The sequence below is a fragment of the Camelina sativa genome, chromosome 5, assembly GCF_030686135.1.
Source record: "Camelina sativa cultivar CO46 ecotype springtype chromosome 5, ASM3068613v1".
In the NCBI taxonomy this organism is placed as follows: Eukaryota; Viridiplantae; Streptophyta; class Magnoliopsida; order Brassicales; family Brassicaceae; genus Camelina; species Camelina sativa.
Genome location: NC_141884.1, coordinates 27,220,262 through 27,232,577, shown reverse-complemented (window position 1 = coordinate 27,232,577; position 12,316 = coordinate 27,220,262). Strand labels below are relative to the sequence as shown.

Here is a 12,316-nt window from a genome sequence, read left to right as displayed (position 1 = left end):
TTATGATCATTCATACTTATGTATGTTTGTTTGATTGCACCAATCATTCATTCATAAGTACTTAGGAAAAATCCTAGTTTCAAGAGCGAAAAACATGCCTTATGCATTTGGTTAACTGAGTGGAGTTAAGGGTTCTTCTTAGTATTATTTTGTGGATAGTGGGAGATAATTGAGTTTCAAATCACATAAGACTTTTATGAAACTGAAATTACCTCTTTTCTTTAAATTGGAATTTCGTTTTCTATACAAATTGTGAAATTCATAATCATGATTTGTATTTTTCCTAATTATTAACGCATTTTCTTCTTAGAATCAATTTGTTTTTATTTTTTTAACAAAGTAGATTTTTATGCTTTGAATACTTTTAAACTTTTATGAGGAGGATTTCCATTGATTTTGATTTTTTCAATGGTTTATTCCCTAATTCGGAAATATTGGTTGATGAATAACTCAGGTTAGTGTTGTTAAGCATCCATCATAAATTTTGAATAAGAAGAACATATGGTAATATTTTTACTTTTCTAAATTCATCCAATTTGACATCGATTTTTCTTTTTCAATTGAAAATTTAGGAAAAGAACGAGGAGGAATATGATATTCCTCTTCATTTCTCAAAATTTTTACCATTTATAATGAATATTATTTCCTCATCATTCCTCTACATTCTTCATAAAATGAGGAACACTAGAACAAAAATGTTCCTCCCCAAAATTGATGAGGAACAAATGGAACAAAAAAATAATAAATATTAAAATTCATTTTTTATTTTAAAATAAATAAAAATTATGTTTATTAATAATAATTTAATTTTATAATACAATAATATTCATATTTTCACAGTATATTGGCAGAAAAAATATATTTGATACAAAATTCCATGTTAAATTAATTTGAAAACTTTATTTGGAAACTGTATGAATAGTAAAATAAATTTAAAGATGTGTATATCGTAAATAAAAACTAAAGAATATTTTAAATTAAATTTTATGGTAGGTTAATATTAACTATTACTAGTAATATGATGTCTCTAAAACTTAATTCACAAATTTTATTTTAAAATCAAATGTAAAAGTTATTTTATATACATTAAAAGTAGTATTAGTATTTTTATTGATTGATTTATTTAATATTTAATATACTTTTAAAATACTGTTATTATTACCAATTATTATTTTGTTGTTTCTCTACATATTTTCTTTTCATTCCTCAAAAATTGTTTATTCTGTTCCTCATTGTTATTTTATTCATTTTCTTTTTGTTCCTCTAATGATTACCAGTAGAAGCCTAATGTTAAAATGATATTTATACATATCCTTCGTTTAGTTTATGAACTTTTGAAAAAATCTAATTTGAAATTTCTTGTTGGTTAGGATATTGGATGCCATGTATCATCTATGTTCACACAAAACAGAAAATTAGTTGAATCGTTCATATTGAAAAATATACAAATTCTAATTGTTATTAAATCTAAAAATATATTCATCGATTTTTTTATTTATTTACAAATATATGCGATGACATTCTTATAATACTTTTAAAAGGCCAAATGTAACATATTAATTATTCCTTCCAGCGACTACATAGCAAGGGATCAACTCCCAATACTTGTTAAATAATATGTACTAGGATATATCCCGTGCTTAAAGCACGGGTCAACATTTTAAAAAAAAATTATAATATAATAATTAAAATTATTATTTTTTTTTAATTATTTTGTTTGAGATAATATTTATTTAAAATTGTTATGTAAATTTATTAGTCTATTTGAATACTAATTATTTTAGAATATTATAGTATTTTATTTTTGATGTATTATTACAGTTTTATATTGTTTGTTGTTATATTTGCATCATTATTATGTGAAATATAAAATAGTAATTTTAATATTATAATTGTGAGTAAATAAAAATTATTAATTTATTATTTATATAAATTTAGTTTTACCAACCTGCCAATGTGGAAATTAAAACACACATTTCATACAATAAATAATATATCTTCGTTTTAAAAAAATCAAATCACAACATATGCAGAAAAAAATATGCATTTTAAGTTATAAGTATTATATGAAAATTCCAAACAATTTGTAAATAAAATAAAATAAAGATGATAGGAGAATCATAATTTGAAAACTTAACAAAATCTTCGAATTTAGTTATTAAAAATAATTGTATTGTATACTTAGATATAAATTCTTAGTTTTTAAAATTCTGATTGGTTTATATATTTTTTTCAAAAAAATAATTAGTAATTTCGTCCATAATTTATTAGAGAGAGAAAATTATTTTTTAGATTTTTTAATATTTGATCCGTAAGTGTTTTTTATTTTTAATTAATTATATTTATTTAAATTAGTTAATTAAACTTAATTATTTTTTTCTAATGGCAATTGAATGTAATTTTTTACACATTTTAAGGTTAGTTTTATATTTGTACTTCTCAATTAATATAGTAGGATGTATATACATATATATATTATTTTCTGGTTAAAAGATCAATTGTATATTGACAATATTAATTCTTGAATAATAAAAGTTAACTTTCGTTGAAAAAAATATATACATTTCAGTGTAAATTTTTGGATATCCTCGGTTCAATTTGGATAATTTAGATAAAGGGAGTGTATTCAATTTAACATTTTAAGTGATTTGTGTAAAATTTATAAATCCTATGTTATTCAATCATGAATTTTAAAAAGTCTCATGAAATCTATTGTTATTGAACTGATGATTTAAAAATCTACTTTAAAATCCACTGTTATTCAAAACAGTTTGTGGATTTGGATTTTAATAAGTTTTAGGGATTCTAGAGGATTTGAGAGGATTTGTTTAGTTAAAAATACAGAAATCCAAATCTCAAGGTTTTAGGTGGAATTTGAAATTTTTTTACCATAAATCATATCAACTTTCTCTAAAATCTATCAAAATTCCAAATTTTCTAAATCTCATAGAATTCTTCAAAATCATGGTTTTAATATACCACAAAAATGTTTAGTACCAAATTTTAATTTGGTACTAAACTGAAAATTTGGTATTTTCTGTAATCGTAACCGTTCGTTCCATTTGCACCCACTATTTTGGAAAGACGCGTAACCAAACCAAAAAATAAAAAGAAAAAACCCGCGAGAACCAAAGCAATGGTGCTACGCTGGCAATCCGCGTGACTTTTCACTAACCAATGACAATCCATTCTCTCAACACTATATATAAGAAACCCTAAAATCAACTCCACTCACAAATTACCCAGCCTTTTCATTTTTTTTTTTCCAATCAATCGCCTCTTCAAATTAATTTTCCGATTTTTTTTTTTTGAAAAAATGAGTTCCGGCGGCGGCAGTGGAACAACCAAAGGTGGCAGAGGCAAACCAAAAGCTACAAAGTCCGTTTCTCGATCTTCCAAGGCCGGACTTCAGTTTCCCGTTGGTAGGATCGCTAGATTCCTTAAAGCCGGTAAATACGCCGAACGTGTCGGTGCTGGTGCTCCTGTTTATCTCTCCGCCGTTCTCGAGTACCTCGCCGCCGAGGTAACGAACAATCTTCTCATTTCTCTCGATTTCGATTTCTTAGTTGCCTTGATTTTTCAATTGCAAAATCGTGTTTAGTATATATAGTCAATGATGAGAATATTTAATGATGTGATTACTGTTTTTGAATATTGATTTGAATTGCGAAATCGAGTTTCGTATTTTGTAAATTACTTAAGAGAATTACTCGTTTGATCTATATCAATAGAAGTTTGCTAACCTTCTGATTTCTTGATCTTTGCGTATTGTTCATGATTTAGCTGATACTGATGATTAAATGGATTATTAGGGTCTCTCTAGTCTGATTTTTAATATGATGGTTTGATATGATCATATAGGTATTAGAGCTAGCTGGAAACGCAGCAAGGGATAACAAGAAGACACGTATTGTACCACGTCACATTCAGCTCGCTGTAAGGAACGATGAAGAGCTTAGCAAGCTTCTTGGAAGTGTTACGATTGCTAATGGAGGTGTTTTGCCTAACATTCATCAGACACTTCTCCCATCAAAGGTTGGAAAGAACAAAGGAGATATCGGATCTGCTTCTCAGGAGTTTTGATTCTTTAATCTGATGATGTTTACTCTCTCTTTGAGTTTGAGTTTTTAATCTTGTAACATAGACTGGTCTCTCTCTTCTCCCAACAGTTTTGAGATTTCATATTACTTTTAAAAATGTGTTTGCAAATTGAGTAATGATTATGGTTTGAATGATACTTATTTTACTTCATTAAGAAGATCAAAATGTGGAAGCAGATTCAATTGCTTCGATACAAGAACCAATAGGTCTGGCTTTAGCCATGGCTTCTGCAAGTGCAACTCTTGCTTCTCTGTAAGAATGTAATATGTAGACAGTGTTTGAAACAGCCCATTTGATATGAGACTCCTTTTCTGTTTCTGTAAATCCTAACCATCTTAGAACATCGTTTAACTGCAACAACACCAATTCACAAATGCACATTAGAACTAGATGGTTAGTCGTCTCACACTAGAATTGACTTGAGTTTGTGTGAACCTTGACAACATCTGAGTAGAAACCTTCTGAGTATCCGAATAGTAAATGTTCGGCTACCATTCCTCCAAGTATCACACATGAAAAGTTGTTTAGTGTCTACATTCAACAGATCCCACCAATCAATTACAGAAACACTTTGAGCTATAACAAAGAAAATCACTCATTACAGTTGCGGTTGAGGAAATGTTACCTTGGATGAGATATTGCCTTGAGTATCCTACATTGTAGAAGAACAAAAGAGTGTCAAGTTAAGAAGATACACAACAGAGATATTATATATACAAGTATATAACATACAGATACCGATAGATTCATTCGGCCGTCCATATCATCTTTCATTAGCTGGTTTGCAGCACCGACCTGCGGTAATAACATAACTTGTAGTGGTTTGGAACATAGACAAGCTCACAAATTTGAAATATGAAAAACAAACAAACCACTTACTTGTTTGAGGAACTCGAAGCCCACAAATTCTACTCTCCCGGTCACACTGGACATATTCTGCCTAACAGCTTCCAATGTTGGCACTTGATAGTGTCTTGGAAGAACTCCAAGCAAGTAACCAACCAGAAAATGACCAGATTCATGCTGCAAAACAAGAAAGTTGTATCATCTCATCACCAAAACAAACAACGTTTTTGATAATTTTCTCCAATCATCACTTGACAACAATGTTAAGTTAGAAATTAAGGCAATATTAAGTTCGAAGCTATGAGAGCTACTTAGATAAATTTGCAATCACATACTTTTAATTTGTGACAAAGAAACTCAAAAAGATGTTGTTCACCTGAACAACAGCGAACCAATCTTCTTCAGGTGAAGTTTTTGTTTCTTCCTCTTTAGATATTCTCACTGAATCTTCAACATAAACAGATTCAATGCTTCTTGAGACCGAATCAATCAACGACCGGAGATGTGTTTTGCTACTCATATCTAATTTCTTTGGAAGCTAAAGCACACAAAAAAAAAAATGGGATTAGGCATGCTTTTGTGAAAATAAAGCATGAGAGATAGAGATGAGAGAGAGAGAGACCAGTTTAGCAGAGCCGAAAGCTGTGAGGCAGCCATGTTTGCCCTTGAGTTGTTTGACGAGAGAGAGAGCAGTTTCGTAATTGCCTCTCGAGAGTTCTTTACTCACTCTCTCAAGCGATCTCCGGCGACGGTCCACCGGAGATCTAGCTCCGACCACTCTTAAGCGGCTGGGTTGGAGGAGATAAGAAGAGGTAAAGCTCATACTAGTTTGTGTTTTTCGAAATTTAGTAAAAGTGAACTGTTATGAAGCAAAGATGGGGATGTAGCTCAAATGGTAGAGCGCTCGCTTTGCATGCGAGAGGCACGGGGTTCGATCCCCCGCATCTCCACTTTTTATGTTTTTATAAATTATAAAGTACTAAAATTTTCCTAATAAAAATTCACTGGAATAATTCAAAAGTGTACCAGGAGTTTTTTGCCAATCTTAGGCTTCTTAGCAAATTAAAACTTAAATTATATGTATGTTAAAATACAAATAAACCAATGGTATGATTCAAAAGGATTAATTGCTTTTATACCCAAAAATCTGAAACCGAATCCAAACAAACCCAGAAATATACGTATTTTAACTAAAATCTGAATCCACTCGGAAACAAAAACCAGACCAAATCATTAGTAATTATATTTATGTTTAGCTAAAATGTTCACTGTTTTTTTTTTTTTTTTTTTTTTTTTTTGTCAACTGGTGTGCTATTATTATTAAAGCCAAAAAAACCATACAAAGCTTGGTTATGTGTAAACCAAAACAAACATGGGCCATAATTTTTAACTGGACCTAAAATGAAAATCAAGTCCAACAAAAAAAACCCTTAGGCTAAGAAAACTAAAATGCTTAATGACACATCTCTCGAACGTGGAAGCTTGCCTCACGAACTTCACCGACACATGTGCAGCTCGTCATCACCGTCTTGTCTACGCCGTACGAATCATTTGCCGGAAAAAGAGAGAAACATATGGAATGTTATGATAAACATATGAAGAACTAAATGATTCTCAAATCAGAACCTCAATCTTCTCTGATTCCTATTGAGGATACACGATTCAGTTCTTTTTTGCTTGAATATTCTCTACGAGATCATAAAATCGGATTTTTTATGAATTTCAGATCTTCTTGCACTTTTTTGAACTTCCAAGCCTTGATTGATTTCTAGATCTTGAGATTTCTTTCGACTAGAAGTTGAAGTCGAAGCTTGATATTCCTCCGACAAAGCACAGCCCTTAGAAACTCTATTTCTTCGAATTGAGCGTCCCAGAATTCATAGCCATAAGAAATTTTCCCTTGACCGGAATAAGCTGGATGCAAAAGCTAGATGAATCACCGAGAAATAGGATGGTGAAACCCTAGACGAAATCCGGTCTTAACGTCGCCGAGGGGGCCAACTCATACCGGAATCAAAGCCGAACATAGCATCATCAAGGTGACCAACACATGCCGGAAGCAAAGCCGGACATAGCTGTAGGGAGCGCAAAAATCGAATTGAGAAAATATGCGAATTATATTTAAATAACGAAATCAAGAACAAATTACAACAGCACAACAGCATAATATAAAGTAGTAAATAAATCACGGAGGCGAGATATGATATCTCTTTCCTTAATTCAATAAATCGGCCGTAAGTGCTTTCGGACAATCACAATTTATGAATCCCAGGATACAACCGATCACGAACTATTACAGTAGCACACTAGTAATAGAACTCAAGCGAACAGATCTACGTTATACTCTCGAGACTACTAACTATAAGAACTTACTCTGACTAAAGCAAGGGAGAGGGAGAGAGAGAGCTCTGCGGCTGGACTTATTAGAAGGAGGGTTTGTGTTTTTCGAGTGTGAGAAATAATGAGAGGCTGCATCTCTATATATAATGGAAGGAGGTGGTCTCGCGTGAATATTCAGAAAATATTCTCTGAATATTCTCGGAGTACTGCGCAAGTTTACTTGGAGTTTAAGCCAAGTCTTTCCAAAAAATTAAATGGGCCTACAGCGGACCAAAAAATGATCGGCGAGGCGAGAATTCCCACGAGCCCACGCGCTAGCGCCCGCGCCCGGCCCGGTTTGGTTCGGTCCGGCGCGCGTGTGGGAACTTCCTTCTTCCTTCTACACACTTTTGAAACTAGAAGAGTGTGAAACCATATTTTCGATGTGGGATATTTCCCAAACCATCCCAAGTAGCTAACTTCACACTCTTATTTCTCATTCAAATCAACTCTGTTTTGGACGTATGAGTATACCATCTTGTAGTACTCGTTACCAGCTTTCCATTGCACTATCGACCAGAAAAAGTCCGATCAGCCATTTGGCCGGAATTTGGCCGGAAATTTGCCGGAAAATCATTGTCCCAAAACCTGCAAATTTTACAGAAAACTGCAGTTCCAACAATCCCCCACATGAATAGAAATAAGTCTAAACATATGACGAAAAAACTAACCCTATAGACTGACACTACTAGCTAGACTAGATAGACCTTCGAGTGTATATGCGAAATCTAAATGTATCTGAATTGGTGGCCTTAGATACAGTTATCTAAAGGATGAAAATGTACTCTGAAAAGTAATAAAATTGAAAAATTGTATTAGAAATAGTTTCAAATCATTTTGAATCACACAAGGCTTTCAGAATGGCGATAGTTTATTAGCAAATGCGTTGATAGGTGAGGGTTCTTGTATGTGGGAAATATTATATGGCGAGAGAAGCGTTTCCAAAAGTAGAGTATACCCATGCATGCATGAAGTTTCATTAACGAGACTGATGATCACCAGTACCAGCAGCCAGCTTTAATTGTGTCCAAGATTAATTAGAAGTGGCCATTATTTGAATCATATACATCTCGTTTGCGGTTTGAGGATGTCAAAACAAAAAAAAAAAGTTTGCTTTATTTTTTCTATCAAGTTCAGTCGGTGGTTTATCAATTTTTTATGGATCGAAAATATAAGCCCAATTAGTAAATGGCCCACTGGAAACCGGAAGAAGAACACGAGTTTCGTTCGTAAATATAAAAGGAGGGTTTCTCTAAGCTTTAGGTTTTGGAATCGTGTGCTCTAAGCTTTAGGTTTTGAAATCGTGTGCGTCAAGTTAAGGCTGTTTTCTCGCGGCGGGGCTGTTCCTTGTCGAGTTGCTGAGGTAAGGGCTGTTCCTTGAAAATATTTTTCTTTTCTTTTTTCTTATCTCTCAGTACGTACTTGCGCCTTTGTTGGGGTTTGTTTTTTGTTCTTAAGATTTGATCATTCATGTTTTTCTTAGAATCTGATTTTAGTGTGTTTTTTGGTTCTGAATTGTAGAAAAAATATAAAATGTCGCAGAATGATTCAAAACAAGATCCGGCGGCAGATGGTTCAATCATGGAGATTCCTCTAGATCCGGAGGATGGAGAATACCGTGCTCAGGAGGATGGAGGAGCTCAGGATACTCAAGCTGAGTCTGAGACTGAGTGTGGACCACCCGATCTTCTTAAGGGTCCTCCTACTCCTCCCACTCTAGTCAGGGGTCCCCCTCCAGGCGCACCTCCCAAGTATAGACTCCCTGTGGTCACGTTTCCACTCCCTGAGTATAGACTCCCTGAAGGGGTCACTCAGAAGGAGATTGATATTATTCACCTCACTGCGCAGTTTGTAATTCGGTATGGTATCGGTTTTTACTTGGGTTTGAACAAGAGAATGGAGGAGGATACGAGGACGAAGAACCCTCTGTTTGACTTTTTGAAGCCAAGTCATCGCTTGTTTAATTATTTCGATCGGCAGGTTGTTTGGCATGCGTGTATAGTAAAGCCATCCGTAGACGACGACGACCTGCCTGCTATGCCCATTGTTATTGAGGGTTTTTTCCGTCTTCTTCCTCGTCTCGAGGAATTGGGTATGTATACTTATCTGGGTGGTTTTTCTCCCCTGGCTGACGAAGAATGTAATAATTTTCATCTAAAAAGACTGCCGCCTCGTATGCCGTCCGTCACTGCGATCTCAGCTTGCTCTTCTTCAGCCTTACGTTCAGCTTCCACCCCCTTCAATGGAGGAACCTGACATTGTGAATCCGCCCCTTTCAATCAATGCGGCGCAACATGCCTCACGTATAGCCGGAATGACTCCTCTTCCACCACTACCTCTACCAGAGTCAGTCCTTGTTCCAGAAGACCAATTTCTTGCACGACATCCGGTGATTGTTTTCTTCCGACTCTTGCATTTCCTTTTTTTTTTTTTTTTCCTCTTAATTGACTTGTATCTGAGTAGCAGTAACATACGTACGTTTGCAGGGTTTTTCTACAGTTACGGTTTTTGTTGAAAACTTACATGTCAAAGACATCGTAGTGGAGTCGCTATCGCAAACCGTGGCAACTTTGAAGAAGAAAATAGCTGGGGAGACCCGAATTCCACCAAGCAAACAGAAGTTAAGTGGAAAAGTTGGGTTGTTAAAGGACAACAGGTCACTTGCACATTACAATGTGGGGCCAGACGACATCTTGACACTATTTATGGAGTGGGGCCAGACGACATCTTTAACCCGTTAGAGCAAGTTTATCGGTAGTATCATAATTGGAGTCTCTTATATACTGTTTGAATTTTTTAAGAATTAATTGTGTATTGTTTTGTAAATAAGAACCTATGATTTCTTAGTTAAAATTTTATCCAATGGTAAGTTCTAATTTTGGGTCTCTTATTTTTGAAAAATTGTTTTTTGAAATTTGATAGTAAATATGAAACTCAAACTTGTTAAACCAGAGATAGTAAATATGAAACTCAAACTTGAGATATAGTAGTTGAGAATACTAAATAAGAGTCATCATGAATCATGATTTAACTTTTGATGGATATGTTACATAGGTGAAAAGAGAAGATTTTGATGAAGAGAAATAGATTGTGATGAAGATTGTGATGAAGACAAAGGTTCACATCTAGATTTCAAAAAGAAATCTAGAAACTAGAAAACAAAGCTTGTTGGTCTTACTGTTGTTTGGCTTCAACCTTCTTCTTCTGCCATAGCCTGTCGACTCCACTGTCGGCATCACCCTATATCATCACCCTATATCGTTTCAAGAAAGTGTTAAACAATTTCATGTACTAACACAAGCATTACATGACCAATTCTAGTTAACACAATGATCCAGAACCAATTCCATTGCTATACTAGATTAAAGTCAGACAAGTCTCAAGATTTATGATAAAGAAGCTGTCTTGACAAACCTGAGCACGGACAAAACCGCAAAGAGCAAATGTAGTGAATTGACCAGTATACACCCCATCAGCATCGAGATGACCAATGTTGAGCTGCACAGAAGCATGATCCTTTGATGTGATCAACCTGTTAGTAGCCAAGCTGCATTATTAATCCAAAAACAAACAAGAACAATCAATTGATTAAGTTTCCTTACAATAATAATAAAAAAGTGACTTGACCCTCTTCGTTCTGCATCTTTTGGAGAAAAAGTAACTTTCTCTGAAATAATTGATCAAAGAAGAAGAACACAAACCTCCTTGAGACTCAAAGCAGCACCATCTAGCTTTGTCAAAGTGGCTCTCTCAGTGCATCTCTTGCCCGACTCTTTCCTGTTTGATTACCAGTGACGTGAAAAAAATCAGCATAAAGCAAACAAAGTAAAACCTCTCCTAAACGAAGGTCAAGTTAAAAGACTTTCTTTAAACATCATGGCATAGATGCACATCAGTTGAGTAACATTGAATATTATATCGTCACTTTGAGTACCTCACTCTGGTTTCTTTGCCACATCAAATCTACTAGCTGGTTAGTTCTATTATACTACTTTGATACACATCTGGTGTTGGTGCTTATGCAATTTGAGCCAAAAGAGCTTACAAATATCAATAATTCCAAACATACCTGTCGCAGTTGCTATTCCATCAATGAAGAACCCGCATTCGCCATTATTGCTCTCACATCAGCAAAATCGTCATTCACCAATCAGGAATCTACGAAGCAACAACAAAGATAGCTGGGATCAAATGAAAGAGATAGAGAGGGAGAATGAGAAAGGGATACCTTGAGAGAGGATCAGAAATCAAAGAACTCTAAATTGGGATCAAAAATCAAACAACCCTAATTTGTTTACCTAATCGCGAAATCTCCTCCGCAACGCATCACCTCCATCGATTCGATCTCCTCCGATACGCATCACCTCCGACCCCAACCTTCTCTGATTCCATATTCTTCAATTCCATCTTCTACCGCAAGAGAAAGAGAGAGAGACAGAGAGAAAAAAAGTTTCTTCGTCAAAACTCGTCGATCGGGCATAAATTTTTTTTTTCTTCTATTATTTTCTTCGTCCAACAGAACCGTGACACGTAGCGTCTCTTAACCCAAGTTTGAGTATACTATATAAGAGACTCCCTTACCTTTTTTATTTTGTTCTGATTTATTTTTTTAGCAACAAAACACTAAGATCCGGGTATGAACCCACCGATAAACAAGCTCTTATTAAGTTCTGTTTATGGAGTGGCAACTGTTTATGGAATGGCAGCTGCTTGCGTCTTTAGTCTATGATACTCTTATTATGTTTCATGTTTAAACTCTCTTTTATTCATTCAGTTTGGTTTCTCTTTCAGCTTAACGTTAATCCATCCACATCAGATTTTGAGACTTCTCAGCCCATCCACATAAGATTTTTTGAAACTCATTTTTAGTTTGACACGTGGCAAAGGCAAAAACTCTATTCCAAAAAAAAATCTATAATCCCGTTATTATTGCTTTTAACATGTTAATTTTTTTGGTTTCTTTTCCTTCTCTTTCTGTCTCGTTATCTCC

The 12,316-nt window shown here is 34.2% G+C and overlaps 4 protein-coding genes and 1 non-coding gene across 8 annotated transcripts; 3 read left to right on the top strand and 2 right to left on the bottom strand.

Moving 5' to 3' along the window:
- Nucleotides 1-3,138: 3,138 nt before the first annotated feature.
- On the top strand, nucleotides 3,139-4,251 carry LOC104787672 (putative histone H2AXb). Its single transcript, XM_010513277.3, has 2 exons — nucleotides 3,139-3,523; nucleotides 3,862-4,251. Exons 1-2 carry the CDS (start codon nucleotides 3,317-3,319, stop codon nucleotides 4,081-4,083), a joined length of 429 nt encoding a protein of 142 aa, XP_010511579.1. The 5' UTR covers nucleotides 3,139-3,316; the 3' UTR covers nucleotides 4,084-4,251.
- On the bottom strand, nucleotides 4,158-5,868 carry LOC104787674 (uncharacterized). Of its 4 annotated transcripts, none has more exons than XR_015557557.1 (7): nucleotides 5,570-5,817; nucleotides 5,324-5,485; nucleotides 4,981-5,124; nucleotides 4,834-4,896; nucleotides 4,727-4,753; nucleotides 4,537-4,598; nucleotides 4,158-4,452 (listed from the first exon to the last, which is right to left on the bottom strand). XR_015557557.1 is itself a non-coding variant. In XM_010513279.3 (7 exons), the coding sequence occupies exons 1-7, from the start codon at nucleotides 5,768-5,770 to the stop codon at nucleotides 4,261-4,263; spliced, it is 879 nt and encodes a 292-aa protein (XP_010511581.2). In that variant the 5' UTR covers nucleotides 5,771-5,868; the 3' UTR covers nucleotides 4,158-4,260. The 4 variants fall into 4 exon arrangements, 2 of the variants coding, with proteins under 2 accessions (XP_010511581.2, XP_010511580.2); XR_015557558.1 differs by having other exon boundaries at nucleotides 4,840-4,896; nucleotides 5,570-5,816; XM_010513279.3 differs by having other exon boundaries at nucleotides 4,537-4,632; nucleotides 4,840-4,896; nucleotides 5,570-5,868.
- On the top strand, nucleotides 5,825-5,897 carry TRNAA-UGC (transfer RNA alanine (anticodon UGC)). Its single transcript has one exon. It is a non-coding gene; the product is annotated as a tRNA-Ala (tRNA).
- Nucleotides 5,898-8,859: 2,962 nt separating this feature from the next.
- On the top strand, nucleotides 8,860-10,067 carry LOC147944453 (uncharacterized). The gene is made up of 3 exons (XM_087512597.1): nucleotides 8,860-9,418; nucleotides 9,489-9,715; nucleotides 9,813-10,067. The coding sequence occupies exons 1-3, from the start codon at nucleotides 8,860-8,862 to the stop codon at nucleotides 10,065-10,067; spliced, it is 1,041 nt and encodes a 346-aa protein (XP_087368723.1).
- A 217-nt stretch (nucleotides 10,068-10,284) lies between these two features.
- Nucleotides 10,285-11,733, bottom strand: LOC104789622 (small ribosomal subunit protein eS21z-like). Its single transcript, XM_087512596.1, has 5 exons — nucleotides 11,704-11,733; nucleotides 11,396-11,447; nucleotides 11,028-11,037; nucleotides 10,741-10,873; nucleotides 10,285-10,566 (listed from the first exon to the last, which is right to left on the bottom strand). Exons 1-5 carry the CDS (start codon nucleotides 11,731-11,733, stop codon nucleotides 10,501-10,503), a joined length of 291 nt encoding a protein of 96 aa, XP_087368722.1. The 3' UTR covers nucleotides 10,285-10,500.
- Between the last annotated feature and the right edge of the window lie 583 nt (nucleotides 11,734-12,316).